At 33.7% G+C, this 20345-nt stretch overlaps 3 protein-coding genes across 4 annotated transcripts; 1 reads left to right on the forward strand and 2 right to left on the reverse strand.

The window, feature by feature from the left end:
- Positions 1-1451: 1451 nt before the first annotated feature.
- On the forward strand, positions 1452-3972 carry LOC131603960 (ADP,ATP carrier protein ER-ANT1). The gene is made up of 4 exons (XM_058876440.1): positions 1452-1694; positions 1815-2102; positions 2262-2633; positions 3266-3972. The coding sequence occupies exons 2-4, from the start codon at positions 1839-1841 to the stop codon at positions 3575-3577; spliced, it is 948 nt and encodes a 315-aa protein (XP_058732423.1). The 5' UTR covers positions 1452-1694; positions 1815-1838; the 3' UTR covers positions 3578-3972.
- A 224-nt stretch (positions 3973-4196) lies between these two features.
- Positions 4197-6242, reverse strand: LOC131603958 (tubulin beta chain-like). Of its 2 annotated transcripts, none has more exons than XM_058876437.1 (3): positions 5565-6242; positions 5191-5460; positions 4197-5072 (listed from the first exon to the last, which is right to left on the reverse strand). In XM_058876437.1, the coding sequence occupies exons 1-3, from the start codon at positions 5956-5958 to the stop codon at positions 4387-4389; spliced, it is 1350 nt and encodes a 449-aa protein (XP_058732420.1). In that variant the 5' UTR covers positions 5959-6242; the 3' UTR covers positions 4197-4386. The 2 variants fall into 2 exon arrangements, with proteins under 2 accessions (XP_058732420.1, XP_058732421.1); XM_058876438.1 differs by having other exon boundaries at positions 4197-5060; positions 5565-6236.
- A 2141-nt stretch (positions 6243-8383) lies between these two features.
- LOC131603961 (pentatricopeptide repeat-containing protein At2g01390) lies at positions 8384-12102 on the reverse strand. The gene is made up of 2 exons (XM_058876441.1): positions 11262-12102; positions 8384-10707 (listed from the first exon to the last, which is right to left on the reverse strand). The coding sequence occupies exons 1-2, from the start codon at positions 12082-12084 to the stop codon at positions 9701-9703; spliced, it is 1830 nt and encodes a 609-aa protein (XP_058732424.1). The 5' UTR covers positions 12085-12102; the 3' UTR covers positions 8384-9700.
- Positions 12103-20345: the final 8243 nt, after the last annotated feature.

Raw genomic sequence — 20345 nt, forward strand, 5'->3', positions numbered from 1 at the left:
TGTTGGAGTTTGTATGTAACTTTACCTTAATTATATGTATATTCATCGCTCATGGTATTGTGTAAAATCTAGTTTACAAATCAATATTGATGTTTATCCTTGTTTTTGCTTTGTGCTTGGATTTGAGTTGCTTTAGACATAAATTTATCAAATCTTGTTTTTGGATGAATATTTACTTGGTCCTAGACTCTAGAGATAGATTTAGGCTTAGTATTCACTTTGGGCATCGACTCCGTGTTGAATGAGTTTCGCGAGACATCGCCAACGAGATCAAAATGGTTAATATCTCACTTTGCGTTAGATATAACCTCTATGTGAGTGATACGTGATAATATTGACGAGTGATTTAGGTTGAGTACAACTTGATATGGTAGATGAAATGCAGACCCGATTGATGTGATAAAATACAAGATCCGGTTGATGTGATAAAATACAAGAATGAAGTTTTCTTCCTATAACATTTATCGTATTTTACCATATCGGTGTGCAAGTAATTGAAATATTATAGCATTATTTTATTTTCAGAAAAAACAATTTATTTTAATATTTAGAGAAAGAAATTAACTATTTATTATTTTTTGGAAAAAAGTTTACAGTTTTTTTTAAATAAAAAGATCTTTTTAAACTTAATTTTCATAAAGAAAAAAAAAATTTGATTAAAAAGTATTTTTGATGTTTTTAAAAACAGTTAGTTAAACGGTTTAAAGTGGTCTTTAACTTAAATTTGGCTTACTAGATTGTTTCTAATATATGGTTCAGTTAATTAACCATTTAAATAGTTCACGTTTTTTGTAGTTCAATGCAATTCTGATTAAGAATATGGTTCAATTAACCATATTTTTGCACACCCGTAGTGCACACGCATAAGGTGAAAATAACATTTTTCATGAAATTTTATAAAATGAAGGTTGTTTTTCATTTGGTTATGTAACAAAAAGAAACGAGATTTCGTAATGCACTTTAGACATCTCTAGCACACCACATGAAAATACGATTATGTCCTCATATTCCGGACACACCAAATGCATACTGATTAGTCTGTTTTTGAGTCATGCCTTAAATTTATGCCAAATTTTATTCTAGAGATGTATCTTCGTAAATACTCACCGGAACGCTTAAGGTGACAAACCATTGAATTTCTGTTTCAAATGTTTGGAGATACGTCTTTGAATAACTCATTGAAACGTGTAACAAAAATTTAATCCAAATGCTGTAATAAAGATATAGAATAAAATTTTCTTTGACCAATAGGGTGACAGTATTTTTTACATACAATTTAATATAAACGGTGCGTTTCGAAAATTAATTTCTAAAAAATGAGAGGTATTTTCCACCTCATATGTTGGACTAAGAAAATCCTAAAAAGAAAACAATGAATTAAAAGCCCAAGCTTGATAGATACAAACATGTACCTATGGTATGGATCACGTGAGTTGTTATTGGCTGTGCAATTGCAAATTGCAAATATTTAAACGGAAAAGATTCCTACCCGCTCCCAAACAAAATCTCTTTCATACCACGAGTGACGCTGCTTTTCCCTTACACAAATAAGCAAAATTACAATCGCGCTCTTCATTTTAACAAACTCACCAACCTCAAATTTTGGTACCTGACGTGAAGTGAAGGTGAAACTTGAAACTTCTCCCATCACCGATGCATTCCAATTAATTCTACCTTAATTCCATTCTCTTCAGGTACTTTTTCATTCAATAATTATTCAATTTTCTTACCTTTCAATTATCCCTTTTGATTCATTGCATGTGATTATTTGCATCGGAAATTTCTAATTAATCAAGTTTTATTACATCTATCAGGATTAGTGAGGAGAGGGGGAAAAAATGGTAAAATCACCCCAATATGATAGATTTTCGAAGGATTTTGCAATGGGAGGCGCAGCGGCAATCGTATCGAAGAGTGCAGTAGCACCGATTGAGAGAGTGAAGCTTTTACTACAAAATCAAAGTGAAATGATCAAAAGAGGACAGCTCAAAAGACCATACCTCGGCGTGACTAATGGCTTTAAGAGAGTCTTCGCGGAAGAGGGTCTGGTTGCCTTCTGGAGAGGCAACCAGGCCAATGTTATAAGATATTTTCCCACACAGGTGAGTTATTCATCTCGTGACATTATCATTGTTCGCCGTTGTTCATTGGCACTTGTATAATAGCACATACTTTGTATTTCAATCAAGTCTTGTGCAACAGATTATGTATTTTTTGTATATTAGAAATAATGTTTGAGCAAACAGTTGATTGGTCTATAGGCTTTCAATTTTGCATTCAAAGGATACTTCAAAAGCATCTTTGGATATTCCAAAGAGAAAGACGGGTACGTTAAGTGGTTTGCTGGGAATGTTGCTTCAGGCAGTGCTGCAGGAGCCACTACTTCAATGCTTTTGTATCATTTGGACTTTGCACGTACAAGATTGGCCACCGATGCTGTCGTGTGCCATGTTACTGGTCAGCGTCAGTTTAAAGGACTAATTGATGTGTATCGGAAGACTTTATCAAGTGATGGAATAGCTGGCTTGTACAGAGGATTTGGGGTTTCGATATTGGGAATCACCATGTATCGAGGGATGTACTTTGGGATCTATGACACCATGAAGCCTGTTGTTTTAGTTGGGGCTCTTGAGGTAAACTTTTTTACATTTATATTTATAACAGCAATCTATAATTCACAGCCAATGGGAAAATATACGAACAATTGATACTTTTTACTGGAATTTTTGCCATTTATTAGTACTACTCAACGAGTGGTTTGGTTGGTCTGTTCCGTGCTGGTATGCAAGCCAATATTAGAGTTATTTTATACTGTGCTACTTAATACTTGCATTAATTTTTGAAACATTATTTAGTTTGAACATGCATCTTCAAGAGTAAGACACATGACAAGTTAGACAGCAGTAATTTGGAAAAATAATGGCCCAAATACTTGTCTTATTTTATGTTTTCATTTCCACCGAAACTAAAAAGCATTAGAGAAAACAAGATTCAGTATTTCCCTCATCATTTTCTTACAATTTTTAAAAACAAATTCAGTATTTCTAGAAATTTTGAAAATGTCTAAAACGCGTTCTCCTGAACAAGCCTTCTATATTCTGTCACAATGAAATCTTTCATCTTGTTGGCAATTTCAAATACATTCATAAAAATTTCATAGTATATCTCTTTATGGTATAGCACTCGGATGGATTCAGATCAGAGCATTGGTTCTGTTCATCTATACCCTTGCATTTGAATGAGTTTTTTGATTTATTTTCTGCAGGGGAACTTCTTTGCTAGTTTCTTGTTAGGTTGGAGCATCACAACTGTATCTGGCGTCTGTGCATACCCTTTTGACACACTGCGGCGGCGTATGATGCTAACCTCCGGACACCATATCAAGTATAATAATGCAATGCATGCATTCCGTGAGATTGTTGCACAAGAGGGTTTCTTAGCCCTATTTCGAGGAGTTACCGCAAATATGCTTCTTGGAATGGCTGGAGCTGGGGTGCTTGCTGGGTACGATCAGCTAAATCGTATCTCATCTAGACACAACATCAATAATGAAGCAAACCAAAGAGTTCTGAAATAAATGACTGAATCGTGGTGGAATTTTCAAGGGAGAAATGCATTTTTGGACCTAAAAAGCATATTATTGCTCTTCATTTCAAAAGTTTGGTCAAAAGGAACACAAGCAACAAACAGTCATGTGGAAATGATAGCAGCAAAAGGTACTTGTTCTATAAAAAATGGAACTTCAGCCAGAGCTTTGAACATGATTAACTTGGTTTTAGGTCCTTAGATTTCACGCTCCCTTTTGTTAATAGCAAAATTTTAAATTTAGATAGACTTTAGTGCCTTATTGATTCACAAGGAAGGGCAATTGTAAACATATTTAAGACTGCAAATGCAGTTAACTTGTCTGTCCCAATGAATGCTGTTCATATGAGGTTTTTAAATTCATGGCCACTGGCCAGACTTCAATTATTTAGTTATTACTATATGCAGATGCTATATCTAGAATTTGCATTGAATAACATGTCAGGTAAGAATTTGAGGTAGTTTCATCTGCTTTTGTTTTTTATATACTTTACACAATTTCCAAAGCCTAATTGTTTTTATATTATTTAATTGATGTTGAGGTAAAGCAGAAACCAAACTTAATGGTGTTAGGCCTTAGTGTTAGTGACTGTTATTATATCAAGAAACTGTTATTGAACTGTATAAAAATGTATATAAAAACAAGTAGAATTGCCAGCAACAGCAAACCGCAAACATGACCATACATTTTGAAAACCAAAGAACTCGAGTACATATTTTTTGATAATCAAAGAACAAATATGTTAATGTCTACGAAAACATTGCTTGCAGTATGTGAAGCATCAAACTTGTAGAACATCTTCAGTTTTGAGCATCCTCTTCTTCTAGGTAATCTTCAGCATCTTCTTCGACCGGGGCATCTTGGTATTGCTGATATTCAGCAACAAGGTCATTCATATTGCTTTCCGCTTCAGTAAATTCCATTTCGTCCATTCCTTCTCCAGTATACCAATGCAAGAAGGCTTTCCTTCTGAACATGGCAGAGAATTGTTCACTCACTCTCCTAAACATTTCCTGTATAGAAGTCGAATTGCCAACAAAAGTGGAAGCCATGGAAAGGCCTCTCGGCGGTACATCACAGACGCTTGACTTCACATTATTGGGAATCCATTCAACAAAATAAGAAGAGTTTTTGTTCTGCACATTCAACACCTGTTCATCCACTTCTTTTGTGCTCATTTTCCCTCTGAACACCGCCGAGGCTGTTAAATAACGGCCATGGCGTGGATCTGCTGCACACATCATGTTCTTGGCATCCCACATTTGTTGTGTAAGTTCTGGCACAGTTAATGCTCGGTAGTTCTGCGATCCTCGAGATGTCAGAGGAGCAAAACCCACCATGAAGAAATGAAGTCGTGGAAACGGGATCAAGTTTACTGCTAGCTTCCGCAAGTCTGAATTCAGCTGACCCGGGAATCTTAAGCAGCAAGTCACTCCACTCATTGTAGCTGATATCAAATGATTCAAATCTCCAACTGGAAATAAATCTATTTGGTAAAGCATATTCAAGAAAAAAACAATTCATATATAATACAACATATGTGATCAATTTCCGTATCAATTATATTGTATCTTATACTAGTACTATATGTTATAATTACTTACAGCTTGGTGTGGTGAGTTTGAGAGTTCTGAAGCAGATATCATAGAGTGCTTCATTATCAAGGACCATACATTCATCAGAGTTTTCGACCAATTGGTGAACAGAAAGTGTTGCATTGTAAGGCTCAACAACAGTGTCTGACACCTTTGGTGATGGAAAGACAGAGAAAGTGAGCATCATTCGGTCAGGGTATTCCTCTCTGATCTTTGAAATCAGCAGAGTTCCCATTCCAGAACCTGTTCCTCCTCCCAAAGAGTGGCACACTTGAAATCCTATATTTATCAATCACAAAAAACCAACATCTTTAATTAAATTCTGCATATTATTTTAATGAAACAGTATATAGTATTGTGTCTACCGGAAGAAGTTTGGTTACCTTGCAAGCAATCACAATTCTCAACCTCCTTCCTTACTACATCAAGGACAGAGTCAATGAGCTCAGCACCCTCGGTGTAATGTCCCTTGGCGAAATTGTTTCCAGCACCAGACTGTCCGAATACAAAGTTATCTGGCCGAAAAATCTGCCCGTAAGGACCGGTCCGGACAGCATCCATGGTGCCTGGCTCAAGGTCCATGAGCACCGCCCGTGGCACGTAACGACCAGAGGATCCCTCATTGTAATAAACATTCACTCTTTCGAGTTGAAGTTGAGAGTTCCCTATGTATTGTCCTACAGGGTCAATCCCGTGTTCTTCGCATACCACTTCCCAGAACTTTGTTCCTATTTGGTTTCCACACTGTCCTCCTTGAATGTGAAGAATCTCACGCATTTTCAGCACTAACTATATAACTAACTTAGCAGACGCAAAATGGAAACTAAACTGATTTTTCAACTGTCGAATTCTATCAGAGCTTGAACTTGGAAGAAGCAAAGGTTGGTTTGGTTGCATATTTATAGTGGAGGATGAGGATGAGATCACATGGTGATGATTACATGAATGATTGCCAGATGTAAGCCACTGCTTGCAACACCGCCGGCCTATTCTACATTGCTAAGAAAGTCCACTTCACTTCACATCATTTTATTTGATGTAGTAATAGTAATAGTAACAGCATGGAATAAGGAATTGTATGATATGTGCAAACATCACTGACATAGAGCAACTTGATAATAAGATATTAAGTTTATTTTGTGTTAGCTCTTGTCATTTTTTATTTATTAGCATATAATAATATTAGCATCTCTTTTGACAATATCAAGGGTGATGCCACTTGGGAGGCCTAAACGGCGTTTCTCTTGTCCATTTTCATTCCAACGTGACTGCAAAGAGAAAAAAATGGTGATGAAAGAGTTAAAAGAAAGTGACAGAGAAAGGAGACTGAATTTGAGAATTTGGGAATACAAATCGTAGTAAAGAGTTACGATTAGGAAAAAAAGCTTGAACTATTCCACTTTAGGTTCTAGGAACTCAGTTCACAAAAAAGCCTGCAATTTTGAAGAAAAAAACAAGTTTTTGAACCGGTCAATATCGAACTCTAACTTCCTTATTACTCCAGTCTACTCAATTCTCTCACCACAACCATCAAACAAAGCTTAACGATTAATCGACTACATGCATCAACTATCGTCATAATATTTTATCTAGGATCATGTTTCTATCTAAATCGTTAATTCCAAAATCTTTCTTAATAATTTCACAGTTTTATATATATTTATTTTTCTCTAGTTGTTTGACTTCTCTCCATCTGATCTACTACTACCGAATCTGTAGGTCTTCTCTCCACTTGTTCAAACCACTATTTTTTACCATTTCTCTGCCATATGTATTCTCTAATATATTTTCATCTCTAATCATATTAGGGGTGATCGTATCCGAACCAATCCAAAAGAAAAACCGCAAACCAAAAACCATAAAAACCGCGTTTGGTTTGGATGGTTTTGGATGATTTTTGAGCTGAACCGCACGGTTCGGTTCGGTTTGCGGTTTTCATTTCACAAAACCGAACCAAACCGCATATTTAACTAAACTTTTGAATTTCTATAATTAATTTATTATATTTCCAATCCAATTGCAATATTGTACACTCACGTCACGTGACTCACTATTCCTTCATTCTTCCTTCCTATTCAACATTTCAACTTCATTCTCTGATTTCTCTCTCACTCATTCTAGAGACGCATTTGGTGTATATGTAGTACTGATAATATTTAGTCCTGAAGTTGTAATGTTGTATTAATATTTAGAACTGAAGTTATCATTCTCTGATTTCTCTCTCTCATTCTAGAGACGCATTTGGTGTATATGTAGTACTGATAATATTTAGTCCTGAAGTTGTAATGTTGTATTAATATTTAGAACTGAAGTTATCATTCTCTGATTTCTCTCTCACTCATTCTAGAGACGCATTTGGTGTATATGTAGTACTGATAATATTTGGTCCTGAAGTTGTAATGTTGTATTAATATTTAGAACTGAAGTTATCATTCTCTGATTTCTCTCACTCATTCTAGAGACGCATTTGGTGTATATGTAGTACTGATAATATTTAGTCCTGAAGTTGTAATGTTGTATTAATATTTAGAACTGAAGTTATCTGATACTTGTATATGTAGTATGTAGTTTATTAGTATGAAAAACTGTATATAGTATGTAGTATGAAAAACTGAAGTTATATTAGTAATTTAGTATGTAGTATATGTAAAATACATGATATGGTACTGTAAAATATATGATACTGATACTTATATGGTAGTAATTTTGGTGTAAAATACATGTATAGAAGAATGAATTATTTTGTTGTAATTAGTATGAAAAACTTTTTTTTTATGGTACTGTAATATATGTATGGAATAATGAATTATTTTCCTTTTTTTATTTCAGTACATTTTTATTTGGGGACAACTTCTCTACCCATCACAAAAAGTTGGGTAGTGTACATTCAACCAATCATATGATGCCATTTAATTTTAACACAATTAATTATTTATTAAATATTACAATTGATTGTTGTTTTCAAGACATTTTACACAGAATGTAACCTTACCCAACTTTTTGAGTTGGGTAGATAAGAGTTCACCTTTTTATTTTATGGTGTAAACCGCAACCCACCGAACCGATCCTAACCTAATTGGTTTGGTTTGGTTTGGTTTGGATGACTTTTTAAAAATTAACTGAACCAAACCGAACCACATGCATTTTTATCTCGCGGTTAGGATGACTTTTATGCTTAAAACCGAACTAAACCACACCACGAACACCCCTAAATCATATCATGTCTAGTCTTACTATTCATCAAACGTTTACCATTTCTCTGCTATATGTATTCTCTAATATATTTTCATCTCTAATCATATCCTGGCTAGTCTTACTATTCATCAAACGTCTAGTCTTACTATTTATCAAATGTAGTATCATCTCTGCTACACCTACTTTATTCTTGTATTGATTCTTAAACACCCAACATTTTGTCTTATACAACAACGTAGGTCTTACCACATAAAATCTCTAAAGCTCTCATCCATTTCAATCACCCCGTTTGAATTCAATGATTTACATCCCATTCTATTTCCCCATCATTTTTGTATTGGACCCAAAATATTTAAATCGTGTGATTTGAAGAATAATATGATTTTCAACTTTCACCGATAGGTTAGAAACGTTTCTTTTGTTAAACTTACATTTCATATTCTCTGTATTATGTATGCTTAAGCAAAAACTAGTCTAAACAAAGCTTAAATATAAATATGTTAGATGTTCAACTAAAACTAAAGGATCATCACAAAAATCACAAAAAATCTGTTTCTCATAGGTATATCCTCATAACTATTCATTAATATGCGCGCAAACAAGCACAAAAGAAGATGAGGATAAAAAGATATTTATCATTTATATAAGACTAGAAGTAGATAAAATAAACTACTACACTTGTGTGGCACCATTGACAACGAGAGAGGAAGATAAGTCCTAATTTTCCCATGGAAATGAATAATGGAAATTTCACACTTGGATCTTGCTCATCCATGTAATTGACACCTGCTCAGTTGAAAGAAAAATTGCCATTGAATTAGACTGGTTTCCAAAAAATTCCATGGATGCCTATGATGGAGAAGACATACTTTAAAAGTAACCATGCGTAACAGCGTAAGTCAGGGACTTTTCAGTACTATGTGCGTAGAGCAGTGCCCCCACATCATGTCTCTGGCTGGGACATCAAGGTTATGAGCAGCAGCATAGGAGCATCCTTTACAGAGTTCTTGTTTTATGTACAGTTATACCGTGTTGGCATCTAATCAACATGAAGTTCTGCTTCGGAATATTAGCCAATATTGGTTCTCAAGTTAAACTATTCCAAAGCATTTCCTGCAAGATGTTGCAAAGGCAGATAGACATGTACAGTTAGACTGTGTTGGAATATCTCATGAACTTGATCTTGGGATCAAAACATGCATGACTTCTCAACAAAAAAGCAGCTCGTGCCATGCGGCACAAATGACATATTTGATTCTCCAATAGCAACTGCTTAACATGCCCTCATCTTGAATCAACAATGAGAATTCTTAGTGCATCAAATTCAAAGTATTACATCCCCAGCAAATAGAAGGTTACATATCTTTCCCTCTATGGAAAGATTTTCTCGAGAACCAATATTAGAATGTAGGCTCTTCTTTGCTTTCCTATGAAGTTCTGCTTCAGAATATCTGCCATTTTTTTCCAAACCAGCTACTAATATATTATAAGTGCCTGATGTAGGACAAATTCCTTTTCGATGCATGATTTTGTAAATTCCAAGTGCCTTAGTAACTCTTTTAGCAGATAAGTAAACACTAATTAAAGCAGTGTACGAAGCAATACACTTATGATTATCAGGTAATAAATTGAAAATCTTCAAAGCGATAGATGGCTGCCTAGCACAACCAAGCCTATAAATTAAAAGCGACGCCAAATAGATTCCAAGAGAATGCCCAGCTCTAGTCATTTCCCCAACAATTTCCACCAGTTTTGGAAACATATTTGATCTGTTTAACAATCCCACTAAGGAAATATATCCTGTTCTCTCAAGACTTATTCCCAACGTTACACTATACTTAAAAGCCAACAAAGCACCATCAGGCCGAGAACAATTACAATTGACCTCTATAATGGTTGAGATAACCTTATTATCTACAACTATTTTCTTATCCATCATTGCTTGAAGTAAGTGGTCAATAGCAACAACCTTTCTACTTTTCAAGAGAGCAAATAAAAGTTCTTTATCAATATTAGCAGAGGAATCATCAATGACTTTGTCACTGTCATTTGCCTTCTTCCTAAAAATACAATCCAAATAAAAGTGTGGATTGACTAGCCTTAGAAGAGTATCACTCTCACCAGCAATTTTAAAAGCTTCAATTGCTTCCACAAAAACATGGTAACGAAGAACATAATGGTTTTCTTTCATATACCGAAGTATATGGGTCATGAACTCAGTCCCACCAACTTTAGAACACTTTTCAATCAGAATATTACATGCGGCTTTATCAGGTTCAACTCCAGCCTCTTGCATCCTTTCAAAAATCTCAAGAGCTTCTTTGCACTTTCCTAAAATGCACAAAAGCAAGAATTAAAATTTTCATAAACGAAATACTAAACAAACTAGGACAGGTGATAAGGTGAAGCAGTTAGTTAGACGTTTTTCAACTTAACTAAGCAAAAAATGCACGGCACAAAACCCTATCCTATCATTCTGATCAGCTGAAACTTTTAAACGGAAGAAGCAATACACTCTTCTCTTATAAATAATGCAGGCAAGATACAACAACCAAGTCTTATCCCACTAAGTGGGGTCGGGCAGTCGGCTACATGGATCAACTTCCGCATAATGTTCTATCCAAGGTCATGCTTCTATTCATATCCTTTATTTTTAAATGGTTTTGTACTTATATTATTGAGTTCTCAATAAGTCCTAAGAAGAATTCATGAATGTGAATGTAAGATACTTATGATTTACGCGTCAAACTCAAATGCAAAGAATCGTGGTAAGTTCAGCTGGAGTTATAACTTGGTATCCGTAAAGAGGATAAAAAGACCAACAAAAAAATACACTTGCATGCTCTCAGAGGCAATATAACAAACAGGTTGATGGCAACACTAACCAGAGCCAATGAGATGATCCATGAGAACTGTATAAGTGTAGCAATTCGGAACACAACCAGATTGAAGCATCTCCTTGTAAACACCAGTAGCTTCCTTAACTCTATGATTATCAAACAGAATCTTGATAAAAGCAGTGTAAGAAACAACAGTTGGGTAACATCCCTTCGATTTCATTTCATCCCACAACGCAATTGCCTCATCCACATTCCCGGAACTCGAAAGCCAATGCATCATCGAAGTGTAAGTAACAGAATCAATCGTAATCCCTTTCTCTTGCATATGATTGAAAACATGTTTCATGGAGGAAATTCTCCCTGCTTCACCGAAAATATCAAGCATGGTTGTGCAAGTGAATTGGTCGTGCTTGAACCCTTTGAGACGAGAAGCCCAATTGAAGAACAACCATGCTTTTTCCATTGGAGGGTGTGATTTCAGAACCTGATTCACAGTGTATGAGTCCCATTTCAAAGGGAGATTTTCAAGCTCTCGCTCAGCGGAATCCCAAGATGAATACTTTAGGGTTTTGTGAATATTCCCAATTACGTTCCTCATGTATTCTCTGGTAACAGGAGGAGGAGAATGTGAACCGTTTTTCTTGGATTTCGTGGGTTTCTGGGTGGTTTTGCTGCGAAATGGAGTGTTGGGTTTGTTTGAATTTGATTGTGTGTGTTGAGGTTGATGAAGGGAATGGAAGGTTTTGGTGGAAGGAGAAGGAGCGAAGAGGTTTTTAAGAAATCTGTGAGGGTTTGAAACTCTGATTCTGGTCATTGACGACAATGATGTGAAACACAATTGTGTTTGGGGATTTCTTAAATGCAACATGAAAATACAAACATACCTTCAAATTTTAGAGGTGGATTTACACGTCCAAATATACACTATTTATTTGTTTTTGAGTCAAATTTCATTTTTATGACTAAATTTAGTTTGAAAATATATTTTTAGAATAAATTTTTATGACTAAATTTAGTTTGAAAATGTATTTTCCAAAAGACGTATCTTTGAAAATGATTTGGATGATTGAAATGGTTTTTTGAATGGTTAGGGCAAGTGTAGGACATGTTGCAGCCATTGAAGCAGAACACAAAGTTTTTTGGAGAAACATCTCTGAAATGAGTCCTTTATAGTGTTTGAAGACGCATATCCGAATTCTTTTCCATCTCGATGCACTAATATCTTTTTTTATGTTTTTTTCAAGGAAAATGGATGGAACTTCTATCTTGTTGGTCTATGTGCTTTCGGGTACAACATCATCAGCTATGACATGCATATGCCATTTGCTATCATCTTTCCACTTCCTAATTGGCGAGATAACGATTACATCATATGATATCGCTTACCTCTCAAACCTTCCCATCAGAGGAAGGTTACTTAATCATTCTAGGATCATACGCGAGGAGGCAAGTAGTGGATATGCTAGTGATTTATTTGGGAGTTGGACCAATAGAAGCCTTAATGCAGCGTGAGAGCACCAGAGGTGCACATGTCAAGTTGTATTTCTGGTTGAATGGAGTGACGGGTTTGGTTGAATTTGATTGTGCGTGTTGAGGTTGATGAAGGAAATGGGTTTTTGTGAAAGGAGAAGGAATGAAAAGGCTTTTGAGAAATCCATGAAGCTTTGAAACTCTGATTCTGGTCATTGACGACAATGATGCCAAACTTTGTTCCACATAAACAATATTCGGTTTTACAAAATCCAAACTTCACGCATTGTTAGATGAATGGCCCAACCATCACAATTGTATACTAAGAAGACTCTCTTTTAGAGGATTTAACCTGCCACCCCAAATTTAAAACTTGACACCCCCGATATTTTCATAATGCTAAAATACCTTTGATAAAAATAAAAAAAATTGCTGAACAAAATTTTCGATAGTTCATTCAAAATTTTTAGAAATATGTATGTCTAAACTTTGGTAAAAAATACAAGAGTTTTTACCAAAAATTTGTGGTAAAATCGCACACATTTCGAAATTGCTGGTAAAATTTTCATGGGTTTTTACCATAAACTTCCGGTAAAAACTCATGGTTTCTAGTAAAAACTCATGGTTTCTAGTAAAAACTCATGGAAATTTTGAAATTTTTGGTATAGTTTTGAAATTTCCAATAAAAACTCATACTTTTGAAATTCGATAATTTTAGGCAAGGGTATAATGGTAAAAACATGCAAAATTGGGGGTACTAGGGATAAGTTAGAGGGTGGCAAGTTAATTTCTCCTCTTTTTAACACTTTCTCATTTTTATAAGAAGTTTTACTTTTACGAAAATGTTATTTTAGTTATGCTCTTTTTAATAAAAGAATCTATGAAACTATGTTCAGATATTTCAAGCGGAACAAAATGGAATAGAGAAGAGCAAAATAAATAACCCATCCATTATTTGGATGTTATAGGATAGAATATAGCAAAAAAAGATGTTATTCTGTTCAAATCGAAAGGAACAAAAATAAGGGTAAGTAATGGAATTGGATGAAATGCATCCCATAATATTTCGTCCAATTTCATCATCTTTTTACCAATCCAAACGATGGAACATAACTTTATTTCATTCCATTATATGCTCAATTCCATCATATTTCATCATTCCAAACATAGCCAAAATCATTACCTTGTCATTTTTCTTAAAGTTTAACATATCACTACAATTAAGGGTATATTTGTCTTTTTAATTATTTGCCACCTTTTCTCTCCCAGGAACTTCTTCTTCTTCTTCTTCTTCTTCTTCTTCTTCTTCTTCTTCTTCTTCTTAGTTTCCACCAACTTCCTCAACTTTTGTCTTCCAAAACCACTATGTCTATTCTTCTCTTTAGAACAACAATAATGTCCAAATCATTGTCAATAACTCACAAACATATCCCTTCAGTCTTACTGACGACTTTGAGTGAGAGAGAAGAAAATACGCCTAGGATTTCTCAGACTGAATTTTCATCAAGTGAAATGCGTCAGCATAAGGGCTCTATTTATAGAACCACTTGTGTCGGCTACAAGCTAAACGTACAATTAAGGCTGCAAGCTAAAAGCCCAATTAAGTTGTATATCACTTAAACGTGTGATACCTTACCACATTCTGAATTCACTTAAGTACACCGCACCTTACGGTGTTCCTTATTTACCCTGTCGCTCATTTACTTGTCCTTATTTGTGTGACCTTGTAGGTTTTCGCGACGTTGACAATTATATTAAATCACACATTTAACACAATAAACAGTGGGCAGTATCTAGCAACACATCAATGCTACCCAAGTCACGAAAATGTCATGTGATCTGACAAAAAATCTTTCTGTGATAATGCTTGTGTGTACAATTACCCTTTTGCCTTTATATCTATATTGAACACAAGGCATAGACCGTGTCACCATTGTCCAGTTCAATATTGGGCCCTTGGACATGTATCCTATTATGGAGAATGGGCAAATTCCATCTTGGTCATTCATGTCCCTCAACATGCTTTATGAAGTACCCATCAACTGTCTTTATGGTCATCCAGTTACTGACAATGTTTGATCAACAATAAAGCACTTGACTCCACATCTAGGGTCCATAGTGGTTTTAGGTTGAAGGGTGGTATACACTACTTATCACCATGAGAATAACTTATGACACTTTGCTAATATTCTATGTAGTATTCTCATAGCGGGCCAATCTAGTATAAATATTAATTACTCCTAATATTTATATCTATGTCAAGACTTGATAACTCTTTATCCATGATCCATGAGATGCGATCATCAATCTATCTTCATAATAGTCTTGATGCTTTAATGTTATCCCGCTTCACAATAAAGCTCGACTATGGAGAGTTTAAGAATAGTGTCCTTATGTTTAATGGGATCTCAAGATTAAGTTGCACTTAACATTTCATTAAACAGACTTAGCTATTCTATGGACTTTATTATTTTGGAAAAACAAACATAATAAAAAAATGCCCTTTATTATTAATAAATAATTCGATACAAGTACCATAAGTATTGGCCTCTAGGGCTTACACCAATAAGTCCTAGATGTACGCTTTAAACCACGTTTCGGTCTCGTTTTTATTAGTATTTTCTTAATCAAATTTTATTTTCTTGTTTTAAAATTCCTTTTGTAACTAAAAATCCTTTCTAATAGCCTTAGATTTACAAAACAATAATAGATAACGATAAAATTGACTATTGGTCTATGTGAGTTTGACAATATTTTATATTACTTCGATATTTTCGTGCACTTGCAAACGCATCAAATTCTAGGCGCCGTCGCCGGTGACCAATTTAGTCAATACCGTAACTTCGTTGTTGCACTGTATAGACTAAAGTACTCTTGTTACAATCCTATAATCCTAGATAGACGGATTACCTAAATTTTCTCTACAATTACCACTCTCAGTATTTTGAGGAACCGCAAGGTAATGTTTGAAAAAATCATTAAAAACCGATCAACTGAATCAAATCAAACAAAACCAAATTAATTAGTTTGGTTCGATTTCATTTTTTAAAATGTTAAAAATCGAACCAAACTAAACCGATGGAGGAATTATGGGTTAAGATCTTTTTTAACGAAAAATCAATCCAAATCAAATCGATTACACCCATAAATCTATCTTATAATATTTGTATGTATGAATGTTAATATTCATTCATAAACATTATGCGATATAACCAGATGAAAATAAAAAATTCATGTCCAACATAAATAACATGCAAATTTTATATATTTTATAATTTTGTTTGTAACACTCACACCAAAATGTTGACATGTGTTAATTAAGAGGTTTTGTTCATAACATCATACAAAATATGATCACATGTGTTAATTATGAAGTTGTGTAAAAATGTAAAAATGATGCTATATAAATATTTTCTCACAGTTAATGCTTTGAATTGATTTTTATTTGTTAACATTTTTTTTACAAAAACTCTCTATTAGTATTTTACTTTCTATCTCAATTCTACACCATCTTATTTTTACTATATTTATTCGTATACTAGAGTTAAAAGTGTAACTAAGAATTAAATAATATATGTATAATCTTTTCTCCTAATTTATTTTTCTATATTTTTTTATTAAAAAAATTATAAATTTATTGTTACATGTTACATAATTATTTCGTTATTTTAGACTTTTGGCATTCTCTCTACTTTAATATTTAGAAAACAAAAATTTATAATCGATTTATAAATGAAAATGGCTGATTTATACCTACAAATTAATTTTAGACTTAGCAGTTTTGGTATAAAAATTTTAATCCTCCATTTTAAAAGATGACTAATTTTTGGGATTAAAGGCCCAATACAATCAAAAATCCCATGAGACCACAGGTATTCATTTAGTGATGTTTGTTTGAACTCTATCAACTCTTGAACATTTCTCTGTGAAAACGACGCGGGACTAAACATTTTCAACCTTCTTTGCTTAAAGCATTAAAGACGGCATCAGTCACACTTAATCCCATCTTTTCTACAAGGTTGGTAGAGAAGGGTAAGTATTACTTTGAGTTGATGAAGGATTATAGTATGATTCAACATTATTCCACCATGGTTAATTTGCTTGGTCGTGTGGGGAAGTTAAACGATTCAATTAAGATGATTATGTTGCTTATATTAGATATTTACTAGAAATTAGAGGGGTTGGAAGAAGAAATGGATAAAGCTAGTTATGTTAATATACTTCTTTTGTGATGCCTATACACATGCACACCAACACTAAGAGCACCAAGGTTCTTTGGAAAGTTCATCAATTCCTTAAAATGGGTGGGTGGATAATCACTTGTAGCAGGTTAAAATGTAAAAGTACTGAAATAACTTAGAGATACTAAATAAAGATTTTATAATTAAAACTTAATTTACATGAATTGGTTCTTGAGAAGACTCCTCCATATGAATATATGTTGTAAATAAGATTTCTCTTTTGATTGTAAAACATTTAATGATGTCATTTTTCTTAACACCATATGTGTTTCTTCTACCAAGATTCAGAGATAAAGGCAATAATAATCAACACAAATGGGCTTACAAGGGATTGGCCCAATATGTTTTATTTAGTCATTTTGACTAATTATTTAAAAAAAAATTAAAATTATTCATTTATCTCAATCATAAAAAAAATATAATTAAAATTATTCATTTATCTCAATCATGGGACCCAAAAGGCGGATTATAAATAGTGGGACTAAAATTTATAAAAATTAAAAAATAGGGGACCAAAAATGCATTTAAACCTTGATTTTAAACTAGTTTTAAATAAACAGAAATCATTTGTTTTATTAAAGCGGTTTGGTTGAATGTAGTTTCTGAATCATTAACCCAACTTCTTTGAATTTTAATTTAGAAGATATCCTATTATTTGAAAATCATGAATTTGAAAGTTGGTAAAGAAATAAAGAGAACATAATTCTTTTGAGTAAGTTATAGGTGTTAAATTCTCAATGTGCCAAATTAGAACCGCTTTCTTTTCTCTATTAATAAATCTTAAAATTTCAATTGGTAATCTCAGTTTGCTTTATATTGTGACTAAAAATCAATCACAGAGTTCTGTTTACAAACAAACAAGCACTACTACAAATAAGTGTTTTTGCCCCGATTAGGAAAGGGGTTTTATCTCGGTTTACTGTAAAGAAGAGTGTCATGGAAAGTACACCATGTTTCCATATGTTGATATACCAACCAAGAGGAAAGTTGTACCAGTCATGGGTTTTATCACCCAAAACTAGATTTTTGTATATTCAAAAGCGCGCACAACTCTATCTCTTAATATTTTTTATTACTCGAGGTAAAAAGTTAGTAAAAAGTTAGTATTTACCTTAGTTGATAGTTTCAACCAATGTTTTAAAAATCAGACGGATATCAAATCGACAAGACTTTTGGTTCAATTGGTTCAACTGGTTGTACCTACCATCGAACCGTTTATTGAATAAATTAAAAATATAAAGCTAAATTTGATGGATAAGTTACATAATCATATGTTCACAACTAATAAAATAAATGTTTTAAAAATCTATTACAAACTTAATACCATGAGATTAATGGTAGACATAATTACACAATATAATGATACACTCTTTTGTGTTATACAAGAAGGTCATTTTTGCGAAGGGAACATACTCTAAGTATTGATGCTAACATATTAGTCATTTTCAATTTTTTAATAAAAAAAATACTAAAATGGGCCAATGACAAGCATTTATTTGAACTAGACGAGGATTACAAAATCGACTCCGGTTCTTTGGTTCAAACGATTGTGAACGTTTTAATCCAGTTTTTCCAATTTTAATTTGGTTTTGACCCACATGCAGTTTTACAAAGCTGACAGAATCGGAGTCACCTACGGTTCCCAGTCCAATCGGTTGAACCGGACGATTCGGTATGATTTTTAAAACATTGGTTCCAACCAAAGAGAATTTTTTTAATATTACATACTCATGTTGCGACTTAACTGTTGAAAGTATTTGTGGGTAAATATTTTCGGTAATATATCGTATCCATAGGGATTGGTTAATATCACTGCCGTTCTATAGTTAATTATTTTGAGTTAGAAAAAGTAATTGGATTTGTTTTATGATTATGATACTATCAAATTTAAACAATAATTTAAATGCAAATAATGAACGTTTGTTAACGATTAAGGAGGTATGTTGAGCTTTAGGGTTCATCAACCTATTCCTATACAACTTATCAATTAATTCACAATTGAACAATCATTTGAATTACTATCTTCACTTATCCTCAAATCTGATTCCATGTCTGCAAATCAAATTAGATAAACTTTTACCGGTATGAGATTCGATCTCTCCAAATATCAATATCGATAATAGTAATAAGGAACGATAATTATGAAAACTCAATCACAATTCCATCTCTGCAAATTGGGATTGAATCAATATAGCAACCTAGGGAAAAAGTTAAATCCTTTCTTTCGATCAAAGATTCAACAATGGTGTAAAGTAAAAACAAGGTTTCTTATTGATAATAAATTCAAACAATTGTTCATAGGAAAGAATCAATGATATTGTATATTCATAGGTTAAGTACTACCTTAAACTCAACAAGAGGAATTTAGCTCTCCATAGACATGAAGAACACACAAGAATTAATAGAGGGATTCATCTTCATCAATGGAATGTCTTCGATTGGTAAAGAATTGGCCTTCAATTGTTGTTCTTGACTGCAACTCAGAATGCTCTCCTAATTTCGCTCACTAAGGATCTCTCTTTACTTGGAAGCTAGGGCTTCTATTTATAAGTTTTGGGCCTTGTAACGCAACCACCGCGCCTCGGTACGCAATGGCGCGGCGCGAACCCAAACAGAGAGTTTGGCGCGTCTCGCCCCTTTATTGGCGCAGCTCGCCCTTTAATTCTTCTTCCTTCTTTGTGATTCTTCCTCTCTAGAGCTTTACGCCAGCGTGTTTCCTAGTCTTTGCCTCTTAGCTTCAATATCTGCACAATTAACACCCAAAGTGATGCAATTTGTTCTAAAATTAGCTTCGAACCTTGAAAGTTCAATTCTAACTATAAAATCCGTAAAATGCACAAGATCTATTCACTTTTAGCTCAAAAGGTAGTTAATCTAACACATTAAATTACCATTAATTCACTCCTAACAAACTCTCCCCAACTTAGAGTTTTGTTTGTCCCTAAACAAAATTACTTACCTCAACACAACATATCAATAATCATGCACAAGTTTTTCACAAAGGTTTTTTTTTCAAGTGGTTCAATTCAGCAACCAATTCGTTAACGATTAAGGAGGTATGTTGAGCTTTAGGGTTCATCAACCTATTCCTATACAACTTATCAATTAATTCACAATTGAACAATCATTTGAATTACTATCTTCACTTATCCTCAAATCTGATTCCATGTCTGCAAATCAAATTAGATAAACTTTTACCGGTATGAGATTCGATCTCTCCAAATATCAATATCGATAATAGTAATAAGGAACGATAATTATGAAAACTCAATCACAATTCCATCTCTGCAAATTGGGATTGAATCAATATAGCAACCTAGGGAAAAAGTTAAATCCTTTCTTTCGATCAAAGATTCAACAATGGTGTAAAGTAAAAACAAGGTTTCTTATTGATAATAAATTCAAACAATTGTTCATA

This window comes from Vicia villosa, linkage group LG5, assembly GCF_029867415.1.
Source record: "Vicia villosa cultivar HV-30 ecotype Madison, WI linkage group LG5, Vvil1.0, whole genome shotgun sequence".
NCBI classification, from domain to species: Eukaryota; Viridiplantae; Streptophyta; class Magnoliopsida; order Fabales; family Fabaceae; genus Vicia; species Vicia villosa.